At 41.3% G+C, this 22,712-nt stretch overlaps 1 protein-coding gene across 1 annotated transcript; it reads right to left on the bottom strand.

Moving 5' to 3' along the window:
• Nucleotides 1–2,699: 2,699 nt before the first annotated feature.
• On the bottom strand, nt 2,700–4,034 carry LOC149405712 (uncharacterized). The gene has a single exon (XM_089607865.1). It carries the CDS (start codon nt 4,032–4,034, stop codon nt 2,700–2,702), a length of 1,335 nt encoding a protein of 444 aa, XP_089463991.1.
• Nucleotides 4,035–22,712: the final 18,678 nt, after the last annotated feature.

Genomic DNA, 22,712 nt, shown 5'->3' with positions numbered 1-22,712 from the left:
AGCAGCTCTCTCATCTCTGCGAATTTAACTCTCGCCAGAGCCTTGGTAAGTATGTCCGCACGTTGCTCTCTGGTGCTGACAAATTCCACGATGATCTCTCGCTTCTCCACACACTCGCGAATAAAGTGAAAGCAGGTGTCAATGTGCTTACTGCGTCCATGAAACACCGGGTTTTTCATCAATGCGATTGCGGACTTGCTATCCACGTAGAGAGTCACTGGTTTTTGCTCGGCTCCAGTCACTTCACTCAATAAACTTCTCAGCCACAACGCTTGACATGCTGCTGCAGTTGCTGCCATAAACTCAGCCTCACAGGAAGATAGAGCCACAGTTCGCTGCTTCTGAGATTGCCAGGTGATCAGATTCCCGTTGAGATAGTATGCCATCCCTCCGGTACTTTTTCTGCCATCGACATCACCGGCTAGATCACTGTCGGTAAAACCAACCAGTTCTTCAGCTTCACTTCCTCTTCCATATTGGATCCCGTAGCTCGTCGTTCCCTTCACGTAACGAAGGATGTGCTTCACTGCCTGCTGGTGTAGACTAGTAGGCTTCTCCATGTGACGACTCATCATGCCCACTGCATATGAGATGTCAGGTCGGGTGTGGGTTAGGTACCTGAGACACCCGATGACACGCCTATACTCTGTGGGATCCACTGGTGTTCCTTTTTCATCCTTCCCGAGCTGTAACTTTGCTTCCATCGGGTACTTGCTCGGGTTGCAATCCGCCATCTCGAACTGCTTCAAGATCTTCTTTGCATAGGCCGTCTGTCTCAACGTGATGCATTCCTTCTTTTGATCGACTTCGATGCCGAGGTAGTATGAAAGTAGTCCGAGGTCGCTCATCTCGAACTCTTTCATCATTTGCTCCTTGAATCCGTTTATGCCTTCTGCACTGGATCCAGTCACGATCAGGTCGTCGACGTACACACCGACGATGAGGGCCTCATCTCCGTTATTCCTCGTGTAGACTGCTTGCTCCTGAGAGCACTTCTTGAACCCAAGACTCTTCATACTCCTGTCGAGTCGAGTGTTCCATGCACGTGGTGCTTGTTTCAACCCATAGAGGGACTTTGACAACTTGTACACCTTGTGCTCTGCAGTCTGATCTACAAAGCCTTCCGGCTGACCAACGTAGACTTCTTCTTCCAATTCACCATTTAGGAATGCTGATTTGACGTCTAGGTGATGGATTTTCCAGCCTCGATGAGCTGCGAGGGCTAGGATCAGCCTGATTGTGTCAAGTCTGGCTACTGGAGCAAAAACTTCCTCGAAGCCAACTCCCTTCTTCTGTACGTATCCTTTTGCGACCAATCTGGCTTTGTGCTTGAGGACATTGCCTTCTGAATCCTCCTTGAGTTTGTAGACCCACTTCAGACCAATGGACTTATGACCTTTTGGAAGGTCGACTAGCTCCCATGTCTGATTCTTCTCAATGGACTCTAGCTCTCTCTCCATTGCTTCCTGTCATTCATTCTCAGTGGCTGCTTCGTGATAGCTAGCTGGTTCCTCTTCACTAAGCAACAAGAGCTCATCAGGGCTCAACTCAAGCTCTCTTGCTTCTCCATATACATCGGATAGAGGACGGAACCCTCTTGGTCCGTCCTTGATTGACGAGTCTCCCGAGATGGTTCTTCCTGAGCTAGAACTCTCTGGTATCGGGGTGCTCATCCTTGATCCTGGGTTGGGCGAGCCTGGTGGTGAGCTGGTTCCAAGGGAACTAGTTTTCGTTGAGCTGGACATTGTTGGTCCTTGGCTGGGACTTTCCCCCTCTTCCTGCTCGACCGCTTCTGTCTCTTCGAGGATGAACTCTACTGAGTTTTGTTCTTGCTCTCCCTTCTCGTCGCGCCAGTCTCATTTCTTCTCCTCTTCGAACACGGCGTCTCTGCTCACATGCGCTTTGCCGCGTCGGGGGTCGTAAAACTTGTGCGCCTTGCTCCCTTCTTCGGCGCCAAGGTACACCATCGGAAGACTCCGATCATCGAGCTTCTTGAGGTGTGGTCCCACAGTCTTCACATGTGCAGTGCACCCAAACACCTTCAAATGCTCCAGATGAGGTTTCTTCCCTTTCCATGCTTGGTAAAGGGTGCGCTCGCCTAGTGCCTTCGTCGGCAAGCGATTGAGCAGATAGACCGCGTGTCTAACTTCTTCTCCCCAAAACCTTGCCGGAACTTGCATAGTTTTCATCAAGCTCCTTGCAGTGTCCATGACGGTCCGATTTCTTCTCTCCACCACACTGTTCTGCTGGGGCGTGTACGGTGCAGTTAGGTGGTGTTCGACTCATTCTTCGTCGCAGAATTCTCTAAACTGCTGGGACATAAACTCTCCACCTCGATCGGTTCTCAAGGTCTTCAACCCGTGTCTCTTGAACTTTTTAAAGACTTCAAAGGCTTTACTCTTCTCCTTGAGCGCATACACCCACATCCAACGGCTGTAATCATCAACAAGCAAAAAGAAGTACTTGTTGCCGGCTAGGGTGGCCGGGGTAATTGGACCACCCAAGTCCGCGTGCACCAGTTGGAGGGGTTGCTCTGCTCGGAACTTGGCCTTGATCGGAAAAGGCACTCTTGCCTGCTTCGCGACCATGTAGCATTCACACAGCTGGTTGGGGTGTTCGATCTTCGGTACCCCAAAGGCCATCTCTTTTTCTCCCATCATCTTGAGCGCGTAGAAGTTTACGTGCCCAAGTCGTGCGTGTCACAACCAAGCCGGGTCTGCTAGGGACGCCATTAAGCAGACAAGTTGGCCTGTCTCCAGGAGTATCTTGTACAACCTGTTTGGCGTTCTCTTCACCTTCATCAACATGGCACCACTATTGTTCCACATCTTTAAGTACGAGCCGGCTAGCACCACTGTGTTTCCGACCTCCGTCATCTGACCAAGGCTAATGATGTTACTCTTCAGCTTCGGGATGTAGTACACTTGGGTCAGTAGGCGTTGGTCCCCGTTTTTGCCCTGGAACAGGATGGATCCTCTGCCTCTGATTTCGACGATTGATTCATCGCCAAACTTCACGTTCCCTGTGATCCTTTCATCGAGCTCTTCAAACTTAGCTCGGTCTCCCGTCATGTGGTTGCTCGCACCATTGTCTAAATACCAAACGTCGGTATAGACTTTCTCTTCTCCGTCTCTGAGGAGGTTCGCAATAATCTTGTCCTCGACAAGCATCACCGTCTCGGTGGCCGTCTTCTCTGGGCTGGGCCTTTTATCGGCCATCATCAGCTCGGGTTCCGGGCTCGACTCTACATCGACTGGCTCCTCCAGGTCGGTCTTCTCTCTGACCGGTTCTCGCCCGAGCTTGGCGTCTCTCTCGCCTACGATGCTCGTTTCCTGTTCGTCCCTGCGCACTTCCAAGTTCACTATCTGCTCGGTGAACATGAGTGCGGGTTGCTCGTCTTCATGGAATCTCATCAGATTCGCTTCCTCGCCGTGGTTCCTGTTACGGCACTCTGATGCGTAGTGCCCGAGCTTCTGACAATTGTAGCACTTCACCGTGCTCTTGTCTCTTCGGGTCGTGGTGCCTTCCTGACGGGGTACGCTGCTGCCGCGACCTCGCATGTCTCGACCTCGCCCTCGTCCTCGGCCTCTGCCACGTGGTCGGCCATCTCCACCGCACCCGCCACGCCTCGACGAGCTGGAAGAAGACTCGACTTCATGGTTCTTCTTCTGCTTGGCCATCCATTCTTCATGCGTGAGCAGGAGGTGCTTTTCCTCTTCCTTGTCGCCATAGCCCCGAAGCCTCTCCTCGTGGACTTTTAGACGACCGACAACCTCCTCGACTGACATAGTCTTGAGGTCACCGAACTGCTCGATCGACGCCACGATCTGCATGTACCTGTGAGGTGCCGCTCTTAGGAACTTCTTGACCACGCTGGTCTCGTCCACCTGTTCACCTAGCGAGCGGATACCTGTTACAATGGATGTAAGCTTCATGGCAAACTCGTCCACAGATTCACCGTCCTTCATACGGAGAACCTCGAACTCGCTCTTCAAGGTTTGAACCTTGGCTTCTTTGACGCGGTCTGCGCCCATGTGCATCGTCCGCAACGTCTCTCACGCCTTTTTCGCGGAATCCTTCTCGGTGATCATGAGAAGGACATCTTCCGGAACTCCCTGATAGATGGCGGAGAGAGCCATCCTATCCTTGCGCACTTCGACAACTCCATCTTCTAAGGCCTCCCAAACGCCTTGCGCCTGCAGATTCACCCGCATCTTCAACGCCCACACTGAGTAGTTGCTCTTCGTGAGCATCGGATAGTTGAGCGTCACGTTTCATTCCTTCCCGATCTTCGTCGTCGTTGTGTCTCCTCCGGTGGATTTGCTAGGTGACTCCATGTACTTCGGCATCGGCTCTGATACCAAATGTTGGTTCCAAATATAAGATCGTTACCAAAGTAATGATAAAGAGTTGAAAAGAGAATAAGGAGAACACTATATTGGGAGAAAAGTTCTTTCTCTTTGTTTGGAAGATAATATGTCAAATACAAGTTTTTGAGTTAAAATGAAATGCATACAACTATGGCTATTTATAGGAAATGAAATACTACATTAAAATCCTTGCTCATCAAGTTTACTTGCTCATCAAGTTTGCTTGCTCCCCAAGTTTGTAAAAACTTGCTCACCAAGTTAAGCTTATTAATCTCACACAAGACTATCTTAACACAACTTATACTGACTAACCCAACCGAAAAAGGTGTCACGATAAAACCATCGAGATTTCGCGCATGAATAAACCTATTCGAGAGTTGCGAGGAAATATACATCCTTAGGGCAAAGGTTCAGTGAAATTTGTAGCGGGAGTTTAAGAGCTCGAGGGTGGAAGAAAACCCGAGATCTTCCAATTTAAAATTTGGCAAACGAGATTCTTATGCACACGAAGAAGGAAAAAACAAAAATATTGGATAGATGCTAAACTCACATAATTATGATTCTGATGAAGAAAAAAAAAAACGAGGTAATCCACAAAGAAAACAAGTTTTATAAACATATACATACAATTCATAAGAAAATTCATAATAATTATTCTAACACTAACTGTAACACTAAAATCACTAGAATAAACAAACTATCCCAAAGAGCAGAAACTCTAGGTTTGTGAGAAGAAAAAAAAAAAGAAAAATGAGTTTTTCATTGTCATTCTTATGCAGTCATGTAAATAGCCACCATGCAAATTACTATTTAATATATACGCCCCTCATAAATCAATCTACCGTAGCATGTTTTTTTTTTTTTTTTTTGAATAAACGGATTTTCCATTAAAATTGGGTAAAAAAAAACCCATCAATACAGGAGAAAAGCACCTTAATACAAGGAACACCAAGACCTAAGTCGAAGTGAATCTAACACTAAGATCCGGTAAAAGTACGTTATGTGCAAACTTCCGACAACGAGAAGAATTACAAGCACCAATAGAGCACACAATAGGCTCGTTCAAAAACCCAAAGATTGGCGGTGGAAAAATCCAACCAACCTCGGTCCGATGACCACGAAGAAGATATGTGAACTAAGAGAGCACCTTAATATTAATGCTTTTAGGTTTTCAGTAAGTACACTTGAACTAAGAGATATGTGAGATCTAAAGCTTAAGGATATCCCGTATAGTGAGAAATATACCCAAATAAAAGTCAACGAAATAAATTTGAGGACAGGTAGGGAATGGTCCAAAACTGACAGAGAACTCAGAGAGAAGTAAAACAAATGAGAAGCGCTAGAAAGAAAATATATTACATCGATAATATATATATATATATATATATATATATATATAACATATAGATTACTGAATATGTATTCACTTACCAAGTATTTATTGGTCCCTTTCAACATATAAAGTTTATCAGAAATTACAAAATTAAAGTAAAAATAAATTGAAAATTTCTTAAATTCCCAAATTTATTAATTGGGTATAGAAGAGATGGACCCTTTATCCACTTTTGTCATGATCATCATGACCTATAAATAATTTGTAGTTTCACAAAATTATGTTGTTGCTTTGCTAATTACATTCACAATACTTAGGATTCCACTAATATAAAGTGTGTGTGTGTGTGTGTATATACATACTAGTTTCAATATTACGCCTCCAAGGGTGAAAATCACGAACCTTCATTGGACCATGCCTCCGAGGGTATTTTATACCTTAAATAATCGACTTGATAAGCGTCTCTCTATCACCCATCGAGAACATTTTCTGGCTCCAACCATGCACCTATACGTGTCAGCGCCTTGGTACAGAGATATCCGAATTAGATATTTTGGACCTAAGAGAGAGTGTTGTCAGCCCCAAGTAAATCTCCAACCCCGATGTTCACCGTACACCCAACTTTGTAATGGTTTGAGCATGACACTGGTCCGTGTTTGGAGAGAATGAAATGACCGACTTCTCGAAATTGACTAATTGACCCGAAGTTTTGGAGTAGAAGTTGATACAACGAAAGATATCACGACACTCGCTCGTCTTGGCTTAATGAGCCCCCCACTTCAGTTAATGGTATATTGATGATGTATTAGTGTATAATATAATAATGAAATATAAAAAAAAAACAAAAACAAAAAACAAAAAAAAAACTTAGAAGCAAATTTGAAAGGATTTATTAGAGTTAGTAGCCTCTAATTATTTGACAATGACATTCAGCTGTTCTATTACACCTTAATTTCCGATCTTTCCTTTATTTAAAGACAAGTATACACATAATTAGTGACAAATGACCATGCACCAATTAATATATATTAAATTTCGAGTAGACTATTATTTAGGTAAACCTAATTCAACCACCAGTCAGATGCATATTGGATGTATAGTAAAACGGCAACGTATTAAACTTAGGTAGTTAATACTCTTTTAAGTATAAATATTACAAGTACTACGTCTGAAGAATTAATTAACCCTGTTAATTAATGCCTGTGAAATATTCGTGCACACAATTATTTTAATCACATACCCATGAAATTCAAGGTATGGGACCATATTAATACAAAAGGTTCATTTAATTTGCATATGTACATGCCTAAGTTGAGAAAACCTATATGTGCTCTTTTCCCTATATATTGTTTAACTAGCTAGCTAGCTAACTTTATTCGTCACAACCGTTTACTATTTAATTCTCCAAGTAGCAAATAAAATGAATGATAATATATAATAGATTTTGTTAAAGATAATCATACAATTATCAGAATTGAATATTGTCATTCAGAAACACTTATAATGATAAAAATGATAAAGGGATGGAATTACAGAGAGTACGTACCAAAAAAAATATAAAAATTGCGGTGGATTAAATTTTTTTTTCCGGCACTAGCCGCATTACTAGGCTTTGAACTTTATAAGTTTGACATTATTTAGCTGTTTTGCCTAAATTTCATCAATTTATTGAAAAAATCCCAAATTTTCACTTTAGTTTAAGCATAATAGTAATTTATTGAGGTCATATTTATTTTAAGAACTAAATTTGTAAGTTATACACTTGAGATTTCCTTCAAAATTTGATCCGAAAATTACTTCAGCACATGAACCGACTAATAATTAGGTCATATAGGTCGCGCAGTTCAGAAATTATAAACTCGACACAAATTATAAACAAATGAGTTGTACGAAATCATTTCCAGCTCATAACATAAAAAATTGGTGTGCAACTACAATATTTCTATCTCCAACTTACAACACCGAATTACACCCAAAAAAAAAAATTATATTTTTTAATATTATTTCATATCAATTGCATATTAACAACTTATTAATTTGTTATGTCAATATTAATTTTATTAAATATCATAGATAAGAGAGATGAATTTAGTTGGTAAATTAATCCGCACTCACTAAATGAAGAGATGAATTCACGTTACTCTAGAAATAATTAAAAAAAAAAAAAAAAAAATTGAACTTCAGTTAAAAAAAAAACACCATCTGGTGGTTGTCCTTAGCTAAGTTGGCCTTAACCTTTGTACTTTGCTTTTGATCACATGAAGCTTCTTAAGATTTATTTCACTTCGCATCTTTGTTTCGTCTCATCTCATGTGACACACACACACTAGTAGAAACGAAAAGCTCAAAAAGGCAACTTATTATTTTTTTTTTCTGTCATATTTTTCCATCAACTCTATTGCACTGAGAGAGAGAGAGAGAGAGAGAGAGAGAGAGAGAGAGAGAGAGAGAGAGAGAGATGAGTAGGTTCTCTCACACATGAGAGACAAGACAAAGTGCTCACGTGAATATGGTCTCAAAATCCCATCATATTAACTCCACAAAAGAAAGAAAAAATGAATTAAAATTAAAGCCATAATAGTAGAGGAAATCATTGGAATGCTTTAAAGGAAATAACTTTTCTTCCATGATTTTATTTTTGGCCCATTTTGCTTTGAGCCGAAATGGAAAGTGAAAGCTCGGAGAATATATGCAAAGCAAGAAAGAGGCATGAATGTATATATGAGCCTGCTTGAAATTGCTATGGCATCAATATGTTAAAGAGAAAGCGAAAAATAAAAAAGAGAACAAAAATATAAATCTAATCTAATATAAAAGTCTGACACATGAGTGCTTGTTATTGCTTGTAAAATCAATATAATTTTGTGTGCCTTGTCGGAAGGGAATTAATCAAACATTCTATTGCATTTTTTTAGTTTTATATCATTTAAAAGCTAAACTAAACTAAAAATGAGACTTTATACGGTTAAAAAAAAAATTATCATAATGTCTTATGAATTTTTTTTTTCTAGCTAGTGTGTACGTATTTCATGTATGAAACTTAGTATAAAATAGAGAAGAAAAAAAAAACTCAAAAATAAACTGAAAAACATCGAATAACCATATTCTATAAATCTAGTACCATCGTTATATTTTGCTATAATTTTTCCTAATACATATATATATATTTATATATAATGCACGTGGTGAGTCTACTGACAGCCAATTCTGAAGAATTCGCACGCGAGAAAGCAACTAAAGAAAATACTTATTTATATTGAAATAAATAATTGAAAGAATTGCTTTGGTAATAATAGCAAATCGATTGCATGTTCTTTCTATCTTTGGCAGTCTTTGACTTGGCATAACTCATAAGCTATGAATATGATGTATCTCTAGTCTCTACTTATATTCTATATGGATAAAAAAAAAAAGTAAAAGTAAAAAATAAAAACATTAGTTAATATTTCCATGAAAAGAGGATGTACTAACATCGTGTTCGGTTTGTGAAAAGATCACACATGAAAGGGAGAGGAAAATAAGGCAAAGGAAGAAAGAAGAGGGAATGATAATAATAATAAAAAGAAAAAAGATCTTCATATACAAAGGACAACATGCATGGATGATGGTGCGCATATTTTTTTAAGAATAAAATATACTATACATGAGCTTTCACGTAAGACTAAGAAAAAGAAAGAAAGAAAAAGAAACTATGAAAAAATATAAAAATTAGCTAATTGTCGGTGCAATAACAGTTTCTTCTTATAGATATAAACAAATTGTATCACAAAATGGGCTTTGTAACACATAATGGGCTTGATCGTGTCATATGTGGGCCATTTATAGCCAGATTCAAGTGGAAATACGGAATTAAATGGGGAAATCTCATAAATATATTATTATGGAAAACTGTAAATAATTGAAATAACTGCTTTGGTAGCAATAGCAAAAATATTCAAGAGCCTTGATGTTGGTACATTGTAAATGTGCCTTGTAATTTGGCTAATTTTTACTTTATGTTGAATTTCTTCAGGAATAAAGTGGATCATGAAGTCGACCGGTGACGAGAAAATGATTTTTGGCGAAGTCCCGATTATTTAATCGAAATGCGAGATTTATCCATTCGATTCTAAAAATATCAGGCATATTCATTCAGTTTAATATAAATGAAATATACCTAAAAAAAAATGTTATATTACAAATATCACCCTTTTCGTTTATTTTTTACAAAAAAATAAATTGAACTCCCCAAAATACCTTTAATAGAATAAATATTTATTTACTATTTCATTAAAAAAAAAGCAAAATCTTTCTTTATAAAAAAAATCATTTAACTTTTTATAAAGAAATTTTTTAATTTAATTTTTTTGTATATAGAATAGAAAATAAAAAAATTATTTCATTAAGGGTATTTTGGGGAGTTCAAAATTTTTTTTTTGTGAAAAATAAACGAAAAATGTGATATTTGTAATATAACATATTTGTAAGGGAGATATATGTCAATTGTATTAAACTGAAAAAATATGTTTAATATTTCTGGAAACTAAAATATAAATCATGCATTTCGATTAAACACATGGGATACTGTGCCCGGAAATCGTTTTGTAAATCGCGAGGAAGTTGGTATATGGAAACCGTTTTGGAACAAATATTGTGATGTTATAATAATAAGTTGCTATCCGATACATAAACTAATTTATGAAGAAGAAAAAATATATTACCATACCACTTTTAAATGTTACTATATATGCTATAGTCGTGTCTTTTGAATCATATCGATTAAAACTTGTTGCTGTCGTTTTCATGCTAATCACCGTTTTTTTTAAGAATCATAAGAGCATGGAAAAGAACAACATGTAAAATTAATTTCATTTTTTAGCAGGTATCCGCTAATTTTATGCTTCATTCTAGGTTTGTCGTAAAATTAATTTCATTTTTTTAGTGTTAAATGTATATGTAAATGTGGGGCACAAGAACAACATGAAAAGGGCATCGTAGTTTATTGTAATAATAAAATATAAAAAATGGACACTTAGTTTTGGACTTGCCCTGTTTTTTATAAGTGGTGGATTTTTATGCCTTAATTTGATTTTCTTACCCAATCAATATCCAAATTTAATATATGGTTATATATAAATATGGGATATGAGCATGAAGAAAACGGATAAGGAGTGTGAATTCCTATCACTATCTGAAAAATAGAAAAGGGCAAATACCATTTTTGCGTAAAAATAAATATATAATATAATGGAGTTTATATGAAAAACGACAGTATCGTTTATTACTCGTTAGTGTCGTAACTCGTAATCAAGATATTCGAGTTATAGTTGAGATTTTGACCCAAGTCCTATTTTTTGAACGGTGGTTTCTAATCATATCAGAACAACACCAAGTATTTCCCAAAAGCTAGATATATACTAGCTTTTGCATCACTTAATCCAAAAATAATAATCATATTAATATTTGAACGCTTAAACTATTAGAATATTCCTGTCAATTTTTGTGCTCAATCCATTACCCAAATAATGTAGTGTGTATATATGCGTTGAGCCAGCTTGGAAACTACTAAAAAGACATTTACAATATTAGCCTGAACACCACAAACAATTACACAATACACAGTTTTATGTATCAACAATAAAGAAATTTTACAATACACAACTTAAACCCTAAAAACAATAAATAAATAATCAGGCAGAGAAACAAGTAAAAACAATATTCTCACTAGAGACCAAAAACTTGTTATTGGCAAAACTAGACGGCGATATCGACTCGGCTTTCTTCGTCTCCTTGATCCGATCCGACGCCGTTTTGGAAGTTGAATAATTTCTATTCTTGCCATTAATGCCTGATTTTGATTTCCTCTCCATTCTTCGCCAAACTGCATATTCTTCAGGAATAAAAACATCCATGGTTCTTGAGATCATAGAAGTATATTTTTATGTGGATTTTAGTGAAGTAAAAATGTCATGAGAAGTATTTATAGGAAAGGAAGAGAAAGAGAAATGGAGACAAAGAACAAATAATAATACCATGGGCGTCTCTTTTTTGGAACACCCAATGTTTTGTCACTCAAACAAGTAACGTTCGTACTATACAGATCTAGTTTTTCTATAATTAATAATTAGTTTTTCAATTTCAGTGTGCGTATATTTCAGTATTTTTTTTAGTTTTTATTTTGTGTCGTTTCTCTATGTAATGTAACATGTGTGAACTGTGAAGTGACAATTCATTTTTTTTTAAGACACGAGAGTTAAAAACAAAGAAATTGAATTGAAACTGCATGCAACAAATTGAAGAACACCGATTTCTGCTTCTGTCATAATTATGATTTTATAAATAGGTTTTATTTTTGGGAATTGTAGCTAATAGGTTTTTTTTTTCTTTCCAAAAGTATTTTCATGTTGTATGTTTTTTCCATTATCTAGTATGAGCAATTTATTCCAAAATATGATAACAAATGTCAATAAAACAGTTTTTCATGATATTTTGGCATTGTCCTTAAAAAAAATGACATTTTGACATTTAAATATAGTTTGTCATGACATTTATTGTCATACATACTTTTATTTTAAATAAATCTCTCTTATTGGAAAAATAAGAAAACGCTATTAGTCATATATTTGAAAGTATTTAAACTTTAGATTTGGTGACTAATATTAAGGTTTCACATTTATTAGATAATTATTTTGTATTTTTTATATTTACTTTTTGAAATGGTCAAATATTATATGCATAATTTCTATAGTAATTGATTAAAAAAATTAAGTATAAAAATAAGGTGTTACATTGTTGTACAATTTCAACAATATGATTCAGGTGAAGTTATAAGTTTATTCATCACTCTACAAATTCCGGTAGGTTATGATTCTCAAAGTAAATGAGATCATTAGTGTGGGGGTATAAAAATTCAATTATATAAAACATTTATCTCGGATGGGCTTTAGCCCGACCGAAGCCCAAATCCATTATGTAGATCGATTCGCAGGATCAATTCTGGGCCTAGTATCATCTCGGCACATCGGCCCAAGCCCAATCGCACTTTCCAGCTCGACCACGTCCGTCTGGCCAGAAGAATCGGTCAGTCAAAGAGGAGACCACGCGCGAAGACCGGATCTGAGACGACTTCACCCTTGACGAGGAGAACAGATCAAGAAGCATGTGTCTTCAGCGAAGAAGCTCCGCCTCGTCTATAAATAGAAGATCAGATGTAGATTCGCAAAGAGGATTACGATTTTTATCTCTCAATCATTATTCATTACGCTTGCATCATTTTCAATGTTGAGTTCGCCTTCGTGAACTCGTCACCTCGCCCCCTTTGTAATTCAGTTTCACGATCAATAAAGTTATTCTTATTTTCTTCTTATCATATCATTTTCATTTCTATATTGTTTCTTATACGACGTCTTCTGAAACCCTCATTAAATAAAAATCAAATACAAGTATATTATTATTTGTGATTGTTGATCGACCCAGAATTTGACATCAACAATTAGTATCAATTAGAAGGTTAAAAAAAACGCTCAATGATCCTTGTTATCTTATGAAGACAGTTTTTATGGGGTAGTTAGGGTTAGTTAATCTTTAAGTGATATTTACGAAGATATTAGGTGGGCATTCGAATGAAATAAAATTTTGTTGCGTTCGATTAAGGATTCCGGCTAAAACGAAACATTGGGTTACGTTTTGGTCAAAATTCTGGCAACAATGGAACAAAATTCTATTTCAGGGAAAAAAATGTTGAAATATGTGTATCGTAGCGAAGATAACGAAGTGAGATAAGCGAAGATAATGAAAAGTATGAGTTATAAGAGTGCATTATTCCAAACAATCTGCATTAACTCTATACATACGACCGTAGGAAAGTTACATGTTAATGAGTTCTTGTGCATCTTGTTTCCATACCAGCTGCACAGATAAGTTGTTGATAATCTTCTAACTGCCATTCTTTAGACAAAGACCCCGTTTTTTCCTCTTTTCGGATGGTAAATATTTATCAGATGTATCAATATTAAAAAAAATATGATGGAAGAACATAACAAAAACTCGAATAATTTTCCGAAACAGAATTCTTCGTGGAGCGGAACCTTTCATTCCATTCCAAATGCCATGCATGGTCATTCCAAATGCCATGGTAGAGATTATAGCTTTGGTATTAAACAAAAAGTATTAGTCCCAATATATGAATTGTTATTTTTTTACCCACTTTTCTTTAAGGGAATTGGTATAAAACTAAAAGTGTAGCTCAATTTAATACAAGATTAATAGCTATTAGTGTTCCACTAGGGCTAATTATGGCTAACTGGCAAACCCTTTTATTTCGTTGACTTTGTAAGTCATATTGTCAAAAGGTCTAGAACATATCATGTTAGTGAGAGTGTGAGACTATAAACTAATCTTCGAGCAAAAAAGACTATAAACTGATCCGTATGATATTTTTCTTGATGTGAGTGCTTTTTTGTTTTAAGTAGTAAAAAAATATATATTTTGATGTTCACTTTCTGGCTTCAAAGCCCGATTAAGGATAAGAACATGGTTTTAACTTTAAAATAGCCACAATTTAAGCCTTCATCGAGTTCAATAAACTTCAAATATACAAAAGGAAAGAAGGGCACAAAAAATCAGTATATTAGCTATTTTTCTGAATTTATGCAGAAACCGTGGGTGAGTTCTACATCGAACCGTGGGCTAGGCTTAATCTTTATTCCTTCATCATTCTTTGGTGGGAATTATTTTTATTTTTATTTTTATTTTTTACTTTAGGTAACAGTAACGATTTTTATTGAATCTCAGAGGTCAATTCAATAGGATAAGAATCCATCCAAGTGAAAGGACGAGTTCTTTTGCAAACTCAAAATTGCCAACGTATCTTTCTAATAAAATGAAAAAGAAAAATCAGAAAAATTGCTAATGTCGACCAAAGATTTCAGTTAGGCAGAATTTTTTTTTTTCTCTCTCTAAATTGAATGTTAAAGCTTAAGCCACATATTGGATTGGGCATCAGTTTAACGAAGTGATTTTTGGATAACTTGTTAATTTTTTTATCGGTAATATTTTGTTCCCAGCTAACTAACTGTCAATCGGAATGACCATTTATTTTTACATAACATTTTAAATAAAATTATCCAAACACTTGAAACATTATAGTTTTTCTATTAAGTTTAACCAGAAAGTTTTAAGAAATGGATAAAAAAAATGTTGGACGGAATTGACGGGTCCAAAATCACCTCTTTAAAACTAAGCAAGTGTCACAAAATCACATTAAAACTACGTCATTTTTTGGAATGTTAGTCTATTTCGGTTGAAATATTTTGTTAAAAGGCTTTAAGCTTGAACAATCACACATGATTTTTCGTTTGCTAATTTTTTGTTCTTCTCATAAATCTGCTATTGATTTTGTAGCATTTTAAATATGAAAAATTATTCAAAATAGTCATTTGAAACTAATTAATTAGCAAAATAGCTCAAATTTCAAATTTTTATCAGAGTAGCCAAAATTACGTTGTCAAAATTTTTTTTTACACCATAATTAATTTTTTTGACAATTATTATAAACAATTTATCACTTTCAAAAATAGTAATCCTAAGATTAATTTTATTTTTTAAACCTGATTACTGCATATTTTGACTATTCCTCTAATTTTAGACAAACTTTGACTATTTTGCAAATTTTTAACTTTAAATCGACTATTAGCCAAATCATCCTTTTAAATATTACATATGATTATCATAAATCCTATAATTGATAGATTTCCTTAAAACAAATGCTGCAAAATCGATAATTAAAACTTAAAAGAACATATTACTCGTAAAATAAATTTAAAAATTAAATTATCACACACATAGTAATTTATAAACTATTTCTAAACAAACAAACAAACTCGCATGGGAGAAGTGACTCACCCAGTATTATGAATCACTCTAACTTGCGAGGCATTAGTAGAAAAAAAAAACTTTATTAAAGAGAAAATAAATTTGGTCATTTACTTCTCATGCAATTTGCATACATATGGTAGATGACCAACCCTTTATTCTTTCATGATTTCAGGGCCCATAAATATGTATAATTGGCAAGTTTTTATTTATCCCTTCATTTCCATATTTGATACTTTGATTAGGTAGTAGCTGTTCAAAGAGATAATGGTCCAACGAGCCAGATGATGATGATGATGTATCATGTATGAGTAATGCCCTTTTTTAGACATCTAATAATATTTTGATTGTATACCACAGAAGAGAAATTGCCTTACTCCAAAGGTTTCACTTTGTAGATGCAATCATAATATAAGCCATTATTTCTCACCCCAAAGCACAATCTGCATGCGTACCCAAATATTCCCTTCTCTGTGTGTATCTATATGTATTTGTGTATATTATATACAATGGTCAGTTAGATAAATAATCACATTTACAGTTTGATATTGCTAAATAACCAACGTTTCGTAAATCCTAAGTAAATAATCACTTTTATATATTTGCAAACGTAAATTTTAGGTAAATAGTTACTTTCATTTATTAGGTCACGTCACATTTATAGCTATTTACTTAAGATTTACGAAATGTTAATTATATAACAATTTCAAACGTTTTGATTGGTTATTTACTTAATTTTTTGCTATATATATATATATATATATATATATATATATATATATATATATATATATATTATGTGTGGAAAAGGTGACCACAAATTTGTTTCCTTACTTATATTGTATGATAACAGGTGGAGCCAGGAAGGAACTAGAGTTTTTTTTTTTTTTTGAGGAAACGTGGTCGGAGCCACGGAATATCATAAAAGCCCTCACGTATGGCGGAGGAATACCGTGGTTACAAAGATAGGAGTGAAACAGAACCAAACGGTAAAGAAACAGAAAACTCAAACAAACAGGGCCCTAGGAGGCCGCGCGGGACCTCAACTCGCGATCATCGGCCCTAATGGCCTCTTCCGAACAAGGCGGGACTAAACCCAGCCAGGTCGAGGACGAGTGATGGTTAACCGCGTAGCGCGCTAGATTATGCGCAGCAACATTACAAAGACGAGAAATATGCAAAATGCGAAAACCCTCGAGCCCCCTCACCTCTCTGTAGATGCGGTGCAAGATCGTCCCAAGCTCTGTCGCAGGCGTCACGCCCTCATCGATCATCCTCACCACCCCCAAGCAGTCAGACTGTATCTCCGCTCTCCTGCCACCGACGCTGCGAATAAGCTCTATGCCCTGGAGGACAGCATACGCTTCCGCAAGCTGGGGGGAGTACCCCCTAGCCAGGAAAAGCGTCTGCGAGGCGATCACCTCTCCGGTGTGGTTTCGGAGAATACAACCGACACCGAAGCCTCCACGGTCGCGAGCGAGTGCCGCGTCAACATTAATCGAGAGGGTCCCGTCACTAGGGGGGGTCCATCTGGGGGTCGTAGTCACCCTCGTACTCGTCGGAGTCTCCACAACCGTAGCCGCTCTGTACTCTTCGAGGAAGCTCACCGTCCACTGGACTAGCTGTGGCTGGCTCCAAGCTGATCTCCCGGCCAAGACATTGTTCCTGTGGTTCCAAAGTTCCCAAATAATGGTAATGAAAAGCTCATGGAAACGAACCTCAAGGGTCTCCGTCGCTCTGAGGATAGCGTCGAAAGCATCGCCGTCTCTGAAGGGAGGAAGAATGTGGCCGAAGCCCACCTCTTTCCAGACTCTCCTGCTCCACCTGCAACCCCAAAAAGTGTGGAAAACGGTCTCTCTCGCCTCCTGACAGACAGGGCAGCTGTCGTCAGAGGTGATCCTCTTCTTAACCAAGACTGCTCTGGCCGGGATCTGGCCGAAACAGACTCGCCAACAGAAGAGTTTCACCTTAGGAGGAACTCTCAGCTGCCAGAACTTCGTCCACCATTTCTCCATCACCGTCGGGTCTGAAGAGCTGGCGACCGGAGTACTGGCTCGCTCCATCGCGACACGGAAGCCACTCTTAACGGAGTATTCTCCGTTCTCAGTGAAATGCCAGCGTCGCATGTCAGGAGTGCCCTCACCCCCACACGGAATGCTCAGGATCGCCGCAGCGTCCTCCTCACCGAACATCGCTGTGATAAGATCAACGTCCCAGCTACCATCGGGTCTCATAAGCTCAGCTACCCGCATATCGGGGGGAATCCAGGGGGGGTCAATCCAGGTGGCCGGTCTGTCCCTCGGAACCCAACTGTCGCCCATGACCAACACAGACTCCCCGTCCCCGATCCGCCATCTCGAACCGGACTGAATGATCTCACGACCCCAAAGAAGACTGCGCCATATGGAGGAGCTACACGAGCCAGGGAGAGCCGTCATAATATCACCGTCGGGGAAGTAGCTCTCTCTATAGACACGTCCAACCAGACTATCCGGTCTCCTGAGCAGCCTCCAGACACTCTTAGCCAAAAGGGCCTGGTTGGACTTCTCCAGATCTCTGAAGCCCATCCCGCCCTCTGACTTGTGACGCGTGAGGTCCTCCCACTTGCACCAGTGGATCTTCTTCGTCGCCGTTCCACCCCCCCACCAGAATCTGGCTATCGCCGAGTGGATGTCTCTAATCAAACGCAGCGGGATCTTGTGGCAAGAGGCCACGTAACTGGGGATCGACTGAAGGACGGATTTAATGAGGACCTCTCTGCCAGCCTGAGAGAGGGAGAGGCCGTTCCAACCCTTAATCTTAGCCCAAACGCGGTCTCTCACAAAACCAAAAAGCTCCGCCTTCCTCCGACCAGTGAACGCGGGAAGACCCAGGTATCGCTTATGGCAGTCCGTCTTCCTGACACCAAGGATCTGAGCCAGAACCTCACCCTCCTCATCGCTGACCTCCGTACCGAAACAAACATCGGACTTATGAAAGTTCACCATCTGGCCCGAGGCCTCAGAATAAGTCCGTAAAATGTCCGTAACCCTCTCACACTCGTCAGGTGTCGCTCGGCAAAAAACCAAGCTATCGTCCGCAAAGAGAAGGTGTGACACATGAAGCTCCCGGAACCGGACTCCTGAAATCAATCCAGATTCCTCACTCGCTCGAAAGAGGCTCGAGAGGCCCTCGGAGCAGAAGAGGAAAAGGAAAGGAGAGAGAGGGTCCCCCTGGCGGAGACCTCTGAGAGGAGTCACACTGCCTCGGATGGAGCCGTTGATGTTGAAGGCAAATCTGAATGAGGTGACGCATCTCATGATAAGGTGCACCCACCGCGTGCTGTATCCAAGTCTCAGCATCATCGACTCCAGGAAGGCCCACTCGACCCTGTCGAAAGCCTTCGCCATGTCAAGCTTCAGAGACGCACACTTTCCATTGCCGAAGCGTTTCCGCTTCATCGTGTGGAGAGCCTCGAAACCAACCATGACATTATCGAAGATCAGTCTACCCCCAACGAAGGCACTCTGGGACTCGGAAATAGCGTCGTGCATAGTAATCTTGAGACGGTTGACCAAGCACTTGGCCACTATCTTATAGATCACATTGCACAGGCTAATCGGTCTGAAGTCACTGACTCGTCTCGGGTCCTCGATTTTGGGGATAAGGGTGACCACAGTATCATTAATGGTGGCCACCTCGTCCCCGTCGTTAAGAATCCCAAGGCAGGTCTTCATGACCGATTCGCCTACGACGTCCCAATATATCTGGTAAAAAATAGCGGGAAAGCCGTCACTTCCCGGTGCCTTGATCGCATCCATCGAGAAAAGCGCCTTTTCCACCTCCCCTGGCTCAAAAGGGCGCTCTAACTCGGCGTTCAAGGCCTCAGAGATCCTAGGCTGAACGCTCGCGGAAACTAACTCGATTCTCTGCGAAGAGGGCCTCGCTGAAGAGAAAATGTCACCAAAGTAACCAGCTACGATCTTCTCTATCTCAGAGTCTCCACTGTGCCAATCCCCGTGATCGTCCTCCAGGCCTCGGATAGCGTTCCTCTTCCTCCTAGCAGAAGCCTTGCGGTGAAAAAGCTTCGTGTTCTTATCTCCGCACCGCATCCAGGACACTCTGCTCCTCTGTCTCCAGTACTGCTCCTCCTTCTGTACTAAGGCGTCAAGCTGTCTCTCCTCTCGTCTGAAGGACTCCATGCAGAAATCTGGGCCCGAAAGACCCGCAAGCTCAACGATCTTCTTCTGCTTCTCAATCCTGTCTCTGATCTCTCTGTTCCGCTCCCCGCCCCAGTGGGAGAGGCTCTGTCTGCACTGACAAATCGCAACAGCTAAGCTCGGACTCTGATCGCCACTCTGGCCCGTCTCCCAAGCTCTACGGATCCGCTCGTCACACTCAGGCTCACCAATCCAAGACTCCTCAAAGAAGAAACGTCTCGGCCTCCTGCTCCGCCGACGATCTCTGAAACCCGCTGTAAGGAGAAGAAGGGGTCTATGGTCCGAACTCCAGAACCTCAAGTGTCGAACCGTGGCCGAAGGGAAGAGATTGCTCCATTCGTGACTCGCAAGGCATCTGTCCAAGCGCTCCTCTATACTCCCTCTGCGCCAGGTGAAGGGATCTCCCTCGAAACCTAAGTCATGGATGTCGCAATCCGAAATCATCTCTCTGAAAGCGGATAACTGGCCGGGACCCCTGTCTCTGCCTCCTCTAATCTCTGAGTTGGAGGCGACTTCGTTCATGTCGCCCCCGACTAACCAAGGACCCGTGAAAGAGCTCCGGAGGCGACGAAGAAGCTCCCAAGTATGTCTCCTCTGGGCGCTCGCAGGATCACCGTAGATCCCCGCAAATCTCCAACTCTCGCCTAACTCGTTAACCAGATCTCCCTCGATGTGATATCTCGAAAATGTCCCGAGTAGGAATCTCACAGGCTCTTTCCAAAGTAACATCAAGCCTCCACTCCTACCAAGACTGTCCACCGTCATACAACCGTCAAAACCCAGCAACACTCTCACCCGTTCAGCCCCCTCACGCCGTAGCCTAGTCTCCGATAGAAAGATAAAATCGGGACTATGGTCACGAACGTGGGCGAGGAGGGCTGACCTCGTCCCGGGGTTACCTAACCCCTGGACGTTCCAGATAACGCCTATCATCGCGTTCGGCGGCCCTCGCTCTCGAGGGGCGCCGCTCTCTCATAAGAAAAAACTAAGGTCGAATCTAGAGAACTAGAAACTTCCAAAGTGCGAGTAACAGAAAATAAATCTCTAGTCCCAAGGTCATGTGTAGCAGAAAGTAAGTCTCTATTCCCTAGATCTTGAGTGTTAGGGCAAGGGAGGCTAACCTGGCTCGTCTGGGTACTGGAGGAAGGCTCCGACCTGGTCCCTGCGAAGAGAATCCCCTTGCTAGTCTCTCCGCCACCTGCTTCAAACTTGCGCGCCAATTTCTGAGCAATCGTGGGGGAGCGTGTCGCCTCCTCTGAGCCGTTTTTTCCGTCACCTCCCGCTTCAGAAAGACGTGCCATTCTCTTGACGTTGCCAATTCTGAGGCGTTCGCTTGACTTTCTCTTCCCCGTTCCATTCTCGCTTTTCCGGTCCGCCGACAGCTTGGGATCGGTGCCCGTCCCACCCTCAACAGTGAGAATAGGGCCCGTCGCAGCCTTTCCCTCAGCCTTTAGGCCCAAATTCGCTCCTGGCCGATTGAGACTAGGCCCACAATCAGAATTCCCACTCTGTAAGCCCAGCCCAATATTCTCGTGGCCCAAATTAATATCTTTTGGTGTATTGGGCGTGGGCCCTGCAGCTTCAAGATGAGTGGGAACAGTGCCCCTATCTCTCTTAATCTCGTGCCCCACGCCAACACCCACCGTACGTTTGCTTTTCCTTTTTTTTTCCTATTATCCTTCTGAAAAGCCAACCCACTCTCTGCATCTCTCAGATCTCCCACAGCAGCAAGGTTTTCCTCAGGACCCGGAGACGCAGCTCCCATGCTCCGCCAAATCGGGAAATGAGTGTCCCGTCCCAACGGTCGAAAAGCCAGGGGCACAGGAGCGGGCCCACGCGCCGGCGACTTCCCAGTTTGGACCTGCCTCGGCTGCGCGGTCGACTCCGTCTGGGTCGTAGATGGCGGTTTCACCTGGGTCGACGACCTCGTCTGGCCCGTCTCAACCGGGAGAGACGATTCCGTCGCCTGGTTCGCATCCTTCTCCGTCGTAGTCGCCCCCTCTGGCACCGTCGGCGTCTTCCAGTGGGTCGCCTCCTCCGGGCGAGTCGAATCGGTCGTCTGGGTCACGACCTCGATGGCCGTGCTCGATTTCTGGATCTCGACCTCTTCGGCCGTGCTCGAAATCTCAGCCGGCGTAGCTACAACAGCTTTCGCCCCCGAGAACCCACTCGGCTCAGAGTCCATCGGCGCCGGACCATGCGCCGGACCATGATTCCCAGGTTGGTGAGCTCCCATCTCATCCCGGCTCGCCGATCCCGACGCATAACCCGGCCGCCTTGGAGAACCCGTCGTCTGGTTTCTCGGAGTCGCCTGGTTACCCTCTGCCTTAGCCCCGTCCATGGCCTCAGCAGTTCCCTCCTTCGAGGTGGTAGCCCCGGATCTAAAAACCATCGGTTTGCTTCGAACCAGCGATTGGTAAGCTCCTCCAGATTTCAAATCCGCTCTGAGCCACGTCCCTATAGCCTGGACCTCCTCACCATCCTCGCATCGAATCATCAACATCGGGTTAGGACACGACTTCGTGTCGTGGTTCAGCGCGCCACACTGGAAGCACAGGGGAGGGAGCTTCTCGTACTGGAACTCTATCCAAAATTTCTTCCCACCGAAAGGCACAAACCGGCCCGGACAGAGCCTCCCCTCCAGAGGAACATCAACCTTGAATCTAAAGTAATTCTTGAACATGACATCTTTTAGATTATCAATTTTCAGCTCGGAGATCGATCCCGCCGCACTAGCCAACTTCTGAGCGTTCTTTGCCGTCACCATGCCCGGTGGGAGACCCACAGCCCTCACCCAAAGGCCAATGTCGTTCAGATTAACCATCCGCCAGTCTCCATCCGAAGGCCAGCAACGGACCAGAATCGCGCCTTGGCCGTAGAACCACACCTCCTTGGCTGCCACCGCCAGACTCTCCTGCTTCGTTTTGCACCAAAGCTGGAAAAAAACTCCTGTTCCAT

Source organism: Urtica dioica, chromosome 2, assembly GCF_054948205.1.
Source record: "Urtica dioica subsp. dioica isolate 48M chromosome 2, U.dioica_male_clone48M_v1_H2, whole genome shotgun sequence".
Taxonomy (NCBI): Eukaryota; Viridiplantae; Streptophyta; class Magnoliopsida; order Rosales; family Urticaceae; genus Urtica; species Urtica dioica.
Note: the sequence above shows the minus strand (reverse complement) of the source record. Positions and strands in the feature narration are given on the sequence as shown.